The following is a 12,765-nucleotide window of genomic DNA, read 5'->3' on the forward strand; positions in this document are numbered from 1 at the left end:
GAGTAGCAGGGTCTACAGCTTCCTGCTTCATACAAGGTCTTTCATTAAAGTGTTCTAAAAACATTTGACTTCTATGTTCATTAACATCAACATTTCATAATAAATAGCCTTTTTGGGCGTTTCAAAAGGGGAAAATCATCAACAGGTCCCATCTGCCTCTAGTTAATGTACTTGAGATCAAACACAAATGAAAACACAGCATGAGATGTAGGTGATTATGTATTGCTTGGAAATAAAGCTGTCTGCGCACAAATATCATAAAATGACTCAAAACAGCATGTGCATGACCTCTTTAATCCAATAACTGGTTTGACTGTTGGTGGTAAGGAGTCATTCTTCCCAAATGGCCCAAAGTGACCCTTTGATGGAGACCCCTGCAGTCTGAGTCATGCTTTCCTCCACTCTGTAGTGAGGACAGCTTTTCCCCCTTTAATCCCAAAACAACTGCTCAGCACTGAGTCGGTGGTGAGGCTGTCAGCTGGCCCATCTATTATGAGGCTAAACCACTTATCTGTCCATATGGGGAGGCACATAGGCTGCTAACCTCAGCTGGCACCATGAAACGGCAAACTGTCCTCACCAAAAGCTTCCCGTCGGCAAAGTAAACAGAATCTGGCGTTTACTGGATGAGGACATCTACAGGCATAGTCACTGGGTGGGGAACAGTGAGCTCAATTTATCAAGGTTTAATAGAGCAAGTGAATTATACTGAGCACTGAACGAGACACTGACATCTGGTTCCTCTTGCAAAAAGGAGACACAAGAAATGCTCAGAGCATAACGTTGTCTATACATCAGTTTTTAATCTCATTCACTTTCAAAGACAAATTTAAAAACTACAGTTTTTTTTTATTTTAAATTGGGTGAAATACTTATATTGTGTTAAATAAATATTAGCAATGTATAAAGGCACATTCAAGACTTATAGTTGCTTAAAAATCCTTCTCACCGGCTGGGTGAGGACTCGCCAAGAGTACACTGCCCTCTTCAGGCCGTTGTCCAACAATGGCATTCAATTACAAAACGTGACTCAACATTTTCTGGCGACTTTCAATTGAGTCGTCCATCACAAGTCCCTTCTCAATGTGGAGGTATCAGTGACAACAGTCTTATGAACAATGTAGAATTAAAACAAAAACAAAACTAGTGCCACATTTATTCTATCACTTAAGACATTTAAATATCGTATTCACAAGCATTTTAACACCGATATTCAATTCAAGCGGCTCTTTTTCAGCCTGGAGGATTCTGGGCCTGCTTTACGTTTCCTCGACGGTGTGCCTGGAGCTTCTTGGTGGGGGGCGTCAGTCAAGTAGTACAGGTCAATCGGTGGAGTCGGCTCCTTCAGGACAGACAAAAAGAGTCTCCTTTTATTAAATGTTGCATTCGGTCTTGTGAGAGATCACATGACAGATATAAAAATGTCTCAAAAATCAAATTCAATATACAATTATTTACTTATAAATACACATTTGCACAAACGTTTCTTCCAACCTGCATGAGGTAATCTGCTATGTACTCGGGCTTCAGGCATGTGACTCCTTGCAAGGCAGCGTCTGATAAGTCGACTCTGAAGTCTCCAGGTTTGAGCCGGCTGAAGTCTGCGAAGAGATGCGTGGCCTCTTTGTACAAGGAGGGGGAGGGACTGGGCAGGACCTGCGAAGCAGTCACAATTAATGAATACATTATTTACAGTGTTTAGAGAGGAATAAACACCAGCCTCTAGGTATAAATAAAATCAAGATGGGGCATCACCGTCTAGCTACATCGTTGGTTCTTTTCACTTTCCATTACTTGCTGTGATATTTCCTCTTAATGCCTTTCAGTTTATTTGGTTTCAAGACGGGTCCCGCAGTTTGTAAATGGAGGATAATGCTGGAAGTGGCTCATAAAAGAAAATCACACACACACACACACAAAACTACCTTCGCTCCGCCAGACTGCAGCAACCGCCTGAAGCCTGATTCTCTGTTCTGGTCGATGTTCAGCATGACAGCCCATCCACTGAAGGCTCCCTGAGAGAATACAAGTGCTTGTTTAGGGAGAATAAATGTCTCACAATTAATGATAGTAAGTGATGCAGAGTCCTGCTCCGGTGCTGTTAACGGTGTCTGTCTGTGTGTGTGTGTGTGTGTGTCTATACCTCATGCTCAGAACGTCCCTGCAGAGCTCTTCTCCAGCGCATGGCGGCTAAAGCCAGTCTCCTCTGCTGTGGCGTGATGGAGGGCAAGGCGTCCAGGATGGAGCTGCTGCCCCACTCATATTCATCCTCCTGGAGCAAAAACACACAGCAGAGACATGTGGAGGCCATATTGACAATGGGAGAACTTTTGTTTCGCATTTTAAATGAAGCCCTTGACACATACACCCAAAAATCTTGTATCTTTAATTATTGTCGATCTAATTTGCTTTCACACCAGAAAGAGGAAGCAAGTCGACTTGTTAAGCAGCAATGATGGAACAACACTCCCCAAACTCCAAATATTGAACTTTTCACTTCTCAAATGTTTGAGAGCTGCTATTACATAAAGATGGTACACATAGCCCTGTAACGACAATCATATTTGTAATGAATTACTCAGACTTTTACCATCCGATAAGTTCAATTGCAGCTTTTTCAGAATCACAAAACAGTGGCCCCTTGTGCCCAATTTTCACTTTGCGCAAAAAAGGGTACTTTTAAATGATAAATGTGACTGATGATCACTTGTTTACTCACAGCATGAGAAAATGGACATCTTTAATCTTCCCATTTTAGATTTTATTGTTGATAAAATGACAAAATGATCATACATTTTATAATGATAACTTGTGACTTCAATCCCTGGGAGTTTTGAAACATTCAGATTCTGACCTGTATGAAACGGCCCACAGAGCGACAGGCCTCCAGGTATGAGCGGTGCAGGATCCATTTGCCCGCCGCCATTGCTGCCAAATACTTCTCGTTACGGAGCGGAGTCCCCACAATGATGTGCGTGCAGCTGGGGTCAAAAGACTGCTTGTCCAGGACTACGCCACCTACAGGACCAAACAGAAACCACAGGAAAAATAGATGAGAGAAGATGGCATCGTGGGTAAGAGAGGTAAACCTGATCATGAAATGAGAAGAAAGATTTAAAAATAAAAGAAGCTGCATGATTGTTAATGATGGTTCCATCATTAGAAAGTTATTCATCGAGGCAGAAATGTAATAATAATATTAATTGAGCATGTCAGGAGCAGCATTAACTTTACTGAAGAGTTGACAACAAACTTTGAACGTTGTCGGAGGAAACATTTTGCTGGAGGAAATCTCCACTGATCCTGGAGGCACATCCTCAGTTTGAGTCATCCGGGACTCCCTCCTCTGACTTCAACACTCTGATGTTTTGCTTTTTGTACTGTGGTGTGTTGAGACACCGTTAGATCATTAATTAGAAGGGAGACTCACCGAGTTCCTCTATGAGGCAACTGTAGTCGATGCGCTCCTGAGGGCTGAGGGAGGACAGCTGGAATCTGGGTGGTTGCTTCTCTTCCTTCCTCTCCACCTGAGAGAAACGTTTGCATAAGTAGGTTGTTTGAAAGAGATGAAAGAAGACCGCGATGTTGAGCTGCTTTAATATGAAAATGTAGTCGTCGGAACTGATAAATGGTCAAACTTTGCTGTAAGGCAAATCCACGTTAATTTTCGTGATTCAGATGTTGCCGTCGTCATGAACATAAACATTCACCTGTGGCTCAGGTGCTACTGGCGGGTTAGCAAGAGGGAAGGCGATGCTGGGAGCTCGCGGAGTCGTGATGTTGTCGTCTGGTTCCTCCGACGGAGGACTGACCTTCTGACCCATGTGCTGCTCAATGACTTCACAAGCAGCTGAGAGAGAGAGAACAGAGTGGTTACAATGATTCACTATCACAAAAACAGTCAAGAAGCACCTGGCCTCTGTATATTTATGTTGAAAGCAGTTTCAACTCCAAATGCATTTTGAATTTTCTTCATAGGAAAATACTGCTCGCGTGACTTGCAAGGTTGAGTTTAACTGTATTTACAATAATCGACAATGTAGGCCTTATAAAAACAGATGCTACAACAGCCAGTGTCGCAAACAAATAAACTCACCATGACTCATAAAACCTTAACTACTGGAGTTATGCAGATAAAAAAAAAAATCCATAATAAAATAGAATATGGGTCCTTCAAACTTGACTTAGTTCAGTGTAAACTCTCAGTCCGTGAAGCTACCCCAGCAAAATACAATATTCATACCCATCTCCACCAGCTCCGAGTCGGTCATGGAGTCCCTGTTCTGAGATCTGTTTTCTGCAGTAGGAGGAGGTGGAGGCACAAAGGTCTCCGAGTGCTGCGAGGGGCTTCCAGGCCACTGCAAGTTATCAGCCAGCTTGGCTCTTTCTTCCCGGGCAGTGGGGTCGTCCCAAACTATCTGTTCACTCTGAGACGGCTCTGTGTTGACATCCATAGCTGCTTCCCTGGACACCCTGAAGATATGACCGAATGACAACAGGAAGCCAAAAGTTGTCTTTAGGAATTATTCAGCTTAATACATTCAAATGTAAGACATAAACAGATTCTAAGTCTGTTAATAGCAATAATAAAGCAGAGGCTTTCATATGACCAAGAGACTTACGAGATTGCTAGTTTTAGTGAAGAATGAACATATTCTGTACCTCAGAGCTTCCAGAGTTCGTCTGGTGCCACTGCGTCCAACTCGGCTCCCATCGGGTGTTTGTGGACTGGAATCTGCCCCTCCTGATCCCGTCCTCTTGAGTCTGACTGACGCTCGCCTCCCTGTCGTCAGTTTGGTGGCCGACATGATCTCCTGCAGCTGTCTTTGCAGGTTCTCCCTCATTTCCACAGTCTCAGAAATATCTGGAATCCAACCAGATCAATCAGCGCACACCTTAAAGACTCACTCGCAAGATTTACCGATGGACGGGTGTCAGATACACTCACTGGTCGTCTCCGCAGCATCTTTCGTCTCTTCTTGATCAACGCTACCATCACTCACGCGGCGTGAGCTCGTAGCTTCTCGAACTTGCGTTCGCGTCAACGGCGGAGACCTCTGAGAGTTTGTGGGCACTTGACTGAGGGTGAGGCTCATCTTGGGGTTGTAGGTGAAAGGATACAGAGACTCAGGCACGTGTCTCTGCTCCTCAGCGCACTGCGTCCACAAGACAATGGGGACAGCTCGTGAGCGCACAGAGAAACTTATCAGGGCCTCAACAAAAATGAACTGAAAATGATTAGGGAGGGGAACCATTACTGAAATGGCAATTTGTCTCGCAAATTTACATATCAAAGCCGTTTCTCATTTCCTTCTCTGCTTCTGTTGATGGGATGATAATTATTTCCCCTGGGTGGAATGTTCCAGGAGAACACTGAATAGCAAAATGAGCTCCCAAATTAAAGTGTATCTTGATTTGACTCTATATATCTTCTTAAAGACATAATTTATTTAAAAGCTTGTTGGCACAATGGAAACTAAATATTTGCCTAATTCTTTTAGAGCGTGTCATGGTGGCTTAGAAAGGCTCGAATTGCATCAACATCTTTATCCTTTTACGGTTATGCCAAATCATATTATAACAAAGCAGCTGAAAAGAAGTGAAATGTGGATTTTTCTTTTTTTTTACTGTGATCACCATTTCTATTTGCAATAACACATGCACATTTTCAGCAATAATCAAATGAGACGAGTTCTGTGATGAAGTGATTGTACAGTAGGAAACGTACAGCGTGCAGCCAGTACTGGGAGACCACATGCAGCCCTCGCTCCTTCACTCCTTTGTATTCCCGTGTGTTGTCGCCCACACGGCCCTGGTAGATGTAGTGTGTCACCGTGTCGTCGCAAGCCCACCTGAGAACAAGAGGAAAGACTTGCTTGTGCTATTTCTGACCATATTCAATAGTCAAAATAATACTTAAAAAAAAGAAGAAGAAAGAAACATTCACATTTTCTGTTTAAAAAAAAAAAAAAAAATCCTACATCGAAGAAAACAGCAATGAGGGGAGAAAAAAACTCTTTGAATCAGGGCAGAGAAAAAGCAACCGAAAGTTGAAACGTGGAACTGAAAACTCTTTGAGGGATGTTTACTGAAGGAAGAGTTTTGCGCTGAATACCTGAAGTCAGCTCCAAGTGAAGCAGCAATGCCGTTGAGCTCACTCTGAAATTTGCTCAGTTTTTTTCCAACACAGATGACGACCCCAGCGAGGGGACCCGCTTCTTTCTCTGGAGCCTTTCGAGTAAAAACAGATATAACTTCAGTCATATGGCACAATATGCCTGTGCAGGAAAACATGTGGCGTATCCAGAGTGTTCAGCCTCCTCTGAGTCTTTGTAACCCAACAGCTCTGACAAATCTGTGTACGTCAGTTGTTGTCTAACCTTCATTGCAGTGGTCTTTGTAAACTGGGGACTGGCAGAGACTGCTTCTGCCTCAGCGATGCCGCCGCGGGTGCTGTTAGCTAGAGCCACTTTCATCTTCCTGTCGATGAGTCCAGTAAGCGGAGTCTCTACTGGCTGTTTTGGCTTTGATGCCCCACTTGGAGTTTCCACCGCTTTTAATGGATCCTAAATAAATAAAAACCCAAAACAGAAGAGTGCATACATACATTTGATGGAAATTCACTTCTATAACTCTGATAGTAACTCTGCTCTTACCTTGACATTATAAGAGGGTCTAAAGAGCTGATCTCTGCTGAGGAAATGAGAGGGAGTGTCCAGCTGCACGACGGACTCTTTCTGAGGTTTCTTTCTGCTACTCTCTTGGTTTTGTTTGGGGATGTTGATGTCCTCCTTGGGATTAATTTTGTCCACCGCAGAGCGAAACAATTTGCTCTGAAATCGACCCAAATCCAGCGGGGTGACCGCCGCACCACTCTGAAAACCCAGCAAAGGGATCTCTGGAGAGGAATGAGCTGGAGGAGGCATGGGCGGCTTCTGGGAACCACCGACAAAACTCTCTTCATCTCTCTCTGTGTGGACGAGAAAAAAACCCCAACAAAAACTCTCAGGTACAATACATTTCACTTTGACTGGATTCAATGCAACAATCAGTGACCTAAATTAAACCTAAATGCTAACACAATCCAATTTTCCTATTGAAAAGCTTGTTTTTAAAATTCTTTGAAAACCATATAATGTGCAACCACTCTGCCAGAGGCACGCGTCTAACCTGGGGAGGGTGGCAGGTCGACGAGGAATCTGTCCTCCACAGCCTTCTTGCCCGTCCGAGCAGACTCCAGTATCCAGTGCATGGTGACAGCAGGAAGCCCCCACTTCTTTGCAGCCTGGAACTTTGTGCCCTCAGGGCTCTGCAGCACCAGGTGGGAGCTGGCGAGCATGCCTTTCTTCTGGTTGGCAAGACGAACAAAGTAGTCCTGGACGCTGCAGCAGAGGCGGAAGAAAGGCAATGAAAGAGAGGGACGCTTAATGATGGGCAGCAGCACACATGGGGCTGTTAGAGGTGAGAGAATTGTCACAACTCGGAAGAACATTAATCCAAATGCCATATTTAAATTGCTTGGGTTAATGAAACAACCCACGTGCAAATCTTGGCTTCTGGAACAAATTACACCTTCACATTAGTTCGGAAACAATAAACAAACAGAAATGCAGCATTGGTTGTAAATATCAAGCAGCCCGAATAAAAACATATTTGTACTTGGCTCCGAGGTGTTTGGACAGTTCCACCAAAGACTCCCTCTCTGCTCCGGTAAACTGGCTGACGGAGAGAACGCAGCCCTTCAGAGGAAGATAGCCTTCCATCACTGGAACAGGGGTGAACAAAGGGTTGTCGAACAGCGGCAGGATGCACTCTTTCTCCACACACATGGCCTAAAAGTCACAAGCGACAAAACAAAACTAAATCTTCACATGTGATTCAGTGCAGTCTGATATGAAACCGCATTCTTTCACAGATAAATATAAAAAAATGCCCGCCTGGGATCTTACCAGCCAGGTATCAGTGACCACCTCATCCACTGTGGCCTCCACTGAGCAGCCCAGCAGTGGGACCACAGCATAGTCTGCTACCACCCGGGTCCGGCCCACGAGCACCCTGCCTCCATGTTCTGTCACCAGCATAGAGAGCTGCGCCTCAGCCTCGTATCCAAAACCAACGAGGAGGAAACATTTCCCAAAGAACATTCCGGCCTCGCTTGCTTCCTGCGGGGCAGACTCTGGCTCAGGTCGTTGGGTGAGAGTCGGCTGAGGCTCTGCAGCTGCACCGATAGACGTCCTACTGCTTCTCTCTGCTGCTGGTTGTGCCACATCGACTGGAAGGTAAGAGGAGATAGACAGGAGGTGCAATTTGTAAAAGTAACCGAAATCTGAATGGTAAGAGATGAAATACAACCACCACTACTTTTTAAACGTTTTAAGTCGAGATACTTACTCACTGTAGGATCATCATCCATATACTGCGACAGCAAATCGTCATCGGCTTTCTTTTGCCCCGGAGTGCTGGGGCTGGCGACCGGTGGACCGTCTGAGAGCTGGAACTCGTGAGCGTAGTCAGCCGGCACAGACACAGCAGTTGGAGAGGGAGGCAGACAGTCGGGGTGGAGGTAACCTGCTTCTGGGAGCAGAGTGCCTCTGGAGAAGCAGTCCAGCAGCCACTGCACTGTGACCACATGGGGCCTGAAAAATTATTTGAAGACATACAATTGGCAAAAGATCAAACAGGTTGAGGTGAGTAAGGAAGCTTTGCTTCCTCCTACTCCTTTTCGGATAGGTCGGTCATAAACTATCAGAATGCCCGTTTTCACAACTTAAATCATAGTTGTCATTGAACAGACAGTTCACACAGTGGAATTATAGATTAAAAAAAAGGATGAATCAACATTATTTAAGCACCAACAGCTTTTGGCTTGCAGTTCTGACCTGTGAGTTGCTTTGGAGAGAAAATTCCTCAGGTCCTGGTCCACTTCTCCCACGACCACATGCGTGAGCTCCTCGCTGGCCTGGTTGAACCGCAGCCCGCCTGCAGCGTTCACAAGGCGCCGCAGCTTCTCCATTTTCTTGCCCGACAGGCCACACAAGTACAACTACAAGATAACAAGATGCACAACACGTGAAATAAAACAAATCTACATTTTACAGAACAACTGTAAATTGTTACATAAATAGGAAATGGTGAAATTCCACAAAGGGAACCCCTTCATTATTGCATCGCATTTACCTTACAGCCATCTAATATGTCATCAGACGGGCCCACTGAAAGGTCCAGACTGTCCAGGGGATCAGGAGCATCAAGTCGACTCATGGTACCATTTGTCATAGCTGTATCATTTATCGTCCTGCTTGTATTCACAGATATGCGACTCAGGCCCAACAAAGCGGAGACCTCTGAAAATTGAAAAAGATGATTCTTGAAATACAGTATCGAGAAGTGAATCGTTTAAAATGCCTCAAATCTCTGCCTGAACAGGTTTTTAAATGTTTCCCGATTCATAGAAAAGTCACAAGTAAAATCAAAGATTGAATCAAAGACTTTCGAGATTACGACTCACCCTCCTTGTTGCTGCCAGTCGGGGTGGAAGTGTTCGGTTGTTTGGTTTTTGACGCCTTGTGCTTCACTGTGTACCTGCTCTCATCTTGACAGAAGCCCTTCTCAATGCTGTCAAACAGCCAGTGAACAGACACGCAATACACATTCCACTTACGAGCGCACTCGTACTTCTGACCTGCAAATGAGTCAAATGTTTGAACTGAGTATAAATTACTAACGACAACATCGTCTTTAAGAAATGCAGGCAGAGAAATTTCTCTTTCTATTTTCTATAACTTTAAAGTGGTAAGATCTGACGTCTTTGACCACTGAATATCAGAAGTATTTGTTGAGGAGAAAACCACCCAGTGTCATTAAATCAGTGGTGTCTCACCTGTTGGCTCATGAACAATGAGATGTGTGCACTCATTCATCTTGAGCTGACCGGTGTACTTTGCTCCATGCTGCTCACAGAGTCGCTGTACTTCTTTTCGTTCTGTGCTGGAGAGGCCTGTAACACTAACTGTACAGCCACGCAGCACAGGGCACAGATAGTCATCCTGGGGAAGGTCTGTATACCTGTAAAGGCTGAAAACACCAAGAGATAGACGTTTTATTCTTCAAAGCCACCATTATCATTGTTTCCAGTGGAATTAAATGCATATTCCGACTTTGGACTATTTAACTTCAGTATCGCTTATGGAATTTCAAGTATGTTCACACTGAACAACATTAATAAAAGAAAAACATACCTTTCCTGTGACTTTTCCCAACAGGTTTTGACCCAAGTGGGCAGCAGGATGGGTTTACCGAGACTGGCTGCAACTAAGTATTTCTTACTGCCCACTTCTCCAGCAATCAAGTGTGTGACAGATATATTTAGATCAGGATAGACCCTTCCACCCATGAGTTGCACCAGATCCATAACCTCTGCCTGTAGAATGAGACACAAAAAACATTTTGTAAAAAGGTTGCTTTCTACCAATTAAATTAAACTATCATTTTATATGTCTATTCTACTGCTCCTTTTGAGAGACATTACCACAGCTACGTAGTCAGTGCAATTCACACCATAGACATTACCAGTTTTTACTTAGGACCGCTGCAAACATGTTTCTCACTTGAGTTTAAGTAAGTAAGTAAATTAGTCACCACTATAGGATGACTCGTATTTCTAAAAAGTATCAGAGGAGAAGGCATGCTTCACATAAAACACTGGCAGCTTAAAATGTCATGACAAGATTTCCTTGAAAGGTAATAGTGATTTCCTGTAAAGAATCAGAGGAAGTAAACAAACCCGTGTTGTTTTGTCCAGACTGGTGCAAGAAATAGTGACATCAGCCATGGCCATGTTGTAGACAGGCTTCTCTGCTTTGGGAACACAACGCTGCTGCTGCAGGCAGTACAACACCACCAGTGGACTCACAACTCTGCAGCCAAGCTGGATGACAAACAACAAGGAACACAGGTAGTGTTTCACCTATTTCCCCCAGAAGAGTGAACATACACATAAACTCCTTTTGATTAACGTAAGCTCGTGAATGGAGAATTTATGCCAGTTATTTCAGCGAAAATCTCCCAAAATTACATTTTAAGGACTTCTGTCAATTAATCCCCAGTCTTATTCAGTCTTACATGTCTGCCACAATATCAATATTCTACGGAACCTATAAATGATTACCGTTTTAGACCAGCTGGTCTTATACGTCTCATTTTTACATTTTAATTGTGTCCGTCTTAAAAATGGGCAATCTTTTTTGAGTTGGTGGTTTCATTGTATATTGATATTGAAATAAACCTTCTGGCAGTGTAGAAAGGCCGACGTGGTGAAGCTGCTGAACACAAACAGGGACTTGTCCTTCTGATCCATTTGTAATACTTCATCCTCTGCGATGGTTTTCAAATGCTTTTCAGACTGCAGCTCCAATATAGCCTGCAGAAAACAAACTCAATCACATACACAGAAACAGATGTGAACAGTAACACAAGGAACAAGAGTGGGCCATGCAGTGGAGAATACCTCATAAGCCTTGACAGCACATTCGGGTTTAGGTCCTTTACCCTCCACAAACTTCACAATGAAGCCTTTGTCTCCTTTCGACATGGTGAGCTTCTATCTGCACGAAAGGACAAACACATTATGTGTCTCAGAGTCTCAGCAGCAGAACATGTTGAGACTAAACACGAGCATACTGAAATCACCAAAGTGGTTCTGTGAGCGTTGGGATAACATTAGACACAGAACAAATGATTCCTATTAATTTCTAATCGTACTTTATGTTGATAAAAATAGAGTTAGTTACCTCTGGCACTGCAGTCACTGTACAGAAGAACCTGTTAACTGGGTGAAGCGAATGTTCAACCGGGTATTTAACTTAAATGAAACCTTTATAAAGATTGAACAACTTACGCATCCATATCCACAAACGCATTTCAGTATAAGGTCGTAATATAAAACAATTTAGCGTAGCTTTTAACGTGTTTTTTTGTTTAGAAGTGCTACGGGTTTAAGACGTCTGTTATTATTGTTCGCGCCATCGGCGTCGTTTTCCGTGTCCTCTTGGTAATGTGACCGACTGGAAACAAGACTCAAGTAAAAAAATCCGCAACATTACTTATCCTTTGAATAGGCTCATTCTCTATATATTTATTATTTTAAACGCAAGTTATAAGATTAAATAATTATCGATAGCCAGTCAATAGTTTTAGGTTTTGTTTCTGTTTCTTAGATACAGTTTTATTCAATCTCAGAATCGGGATTATTTGGGTTAATTAAACATTCTCACTGGGTAGACTTGATTATCAAGGTTGTGATTCCCAATCAACCTCTCTACCCATTTCACAATCTGTGTCATTTTGTTCCTCTTTCAATGAATAAAATCCATACCACGGTGAAACTAATGACTCAGAAATAGAGTAACAAAAGCAATGTCGTCATGTTATTTATTTTGTTTTATTTGAAAACACTGTAAAAGTTATGAAAAGTGTTTTTCAGCCACCAGAATAACATTAGGTGCATCAGGTGCAACAATAGGTGCATTGAAATTGCACTAGCCTTTGGGTGAATGTATACTCTGATTATATAATATTGTGTTACTTTCAATAAGTAGACTTTCTTTTTAATTAACAAATGATCATAGTGTTCTGAATGGCACTCTCATAGCATCTGTTGCCTCACAGAAAGACAGTTCTGGTTCAAATGAAATCTAGGCTGAGGCCTATTTAAATGGTAGTCACATACTTTTCCCTGATTGTTTTTGTCCATTTTTCTTGGGGAAT

At 43.1% G+C, this 12,765-nt stretch overlaps 1 protein-coding gene across 1 annotated transcript; it reads right to left on the reverse strand.

Annotated features, from left to right (window-relative positions):
- Positions 1–871: 871 nt before the first annotated feature.
- Positions 872–11,899, reverse strand: topbp1 (DNA topoisomerase II binding protein 1). The gene is made up of 27 exons (XM_080514931.1): positions 11,790–11,899; positions 11,507–11,603; positions 11,285–11,419; positions 10,784–10,927; positions 10,239–10,420; positions 9,881–10,074; positions 9,509–9,682; positions 9,178–9,344; positions 8,880–9,043; positions 8,392–8,636; positions 7,950–8,272; positions 7,660–7,832; positions 7,171–7,382; positions 6,657–6,970; positions 6,381–6,566; positions 6,116–6,231; positions 5,729–5,852; positions 4,949–5,156; positions 4,663–4,864; positions 4,244–4,473; positions 3,711–3,850; positions 3,431–3,527; positions 2,855–3,018; positions 2,144–2,272; positions 1,926–2,015; positions 1,495–1,656; positions 872–1,342 (listed from the first exon to the last, which is right to left on the reverse strand). The coding sequence occupies exons 2-27, from the start codon at positions 11,588–11,590 to the stop codon at positions 1,214–1,216; spliced, it is 4,488 nt and encodes a 1,495-aa protein (XP_080371057.1). The 5' UTR covers positions 11,591–11,603; positions 11,790–11,899; the 3' UTR covers positions 872–1,213.
- Between the last annotated feature and the right edge of the window lie 866 nt (positions 11,900–12,765).

Source organism: Blennius ocellaris (assembly GCF_963422515.1).
Source record: "Blennius ocellaris genome assembly, chromosome: 19".
NCBI lineage: Eukaryota > Metazoa > Chordata > Actinopteri > Blenniiformes > Blenniidae > Blennius > Blennius ocellaris.

Bases quoted from the DNA above. Each gene is read 5' to 3' on its own strand.
- topbp1 (XM_080514931.1), bottom strand. From the start codon at position 11,590: ATGTCGAAAGGAGACAAAGGCTTCATTGTGAAGTTTGTGGAGGGTAAA. The intron at 8,273-8,391 runs GTAAGTATCTCG...CTTACCTTCCAG, and splicing joins GGATGATGATCCTACAGTGA to TCGATGTGGCACAACCAGCA. The intron at 6,232-6,380 runs GTTAGACAACAA...TTTACTCGAAAG, and splicing joins CAAAGACCACTGCAATGAAG to GCTCCAGAGAAAGAAGCGGG.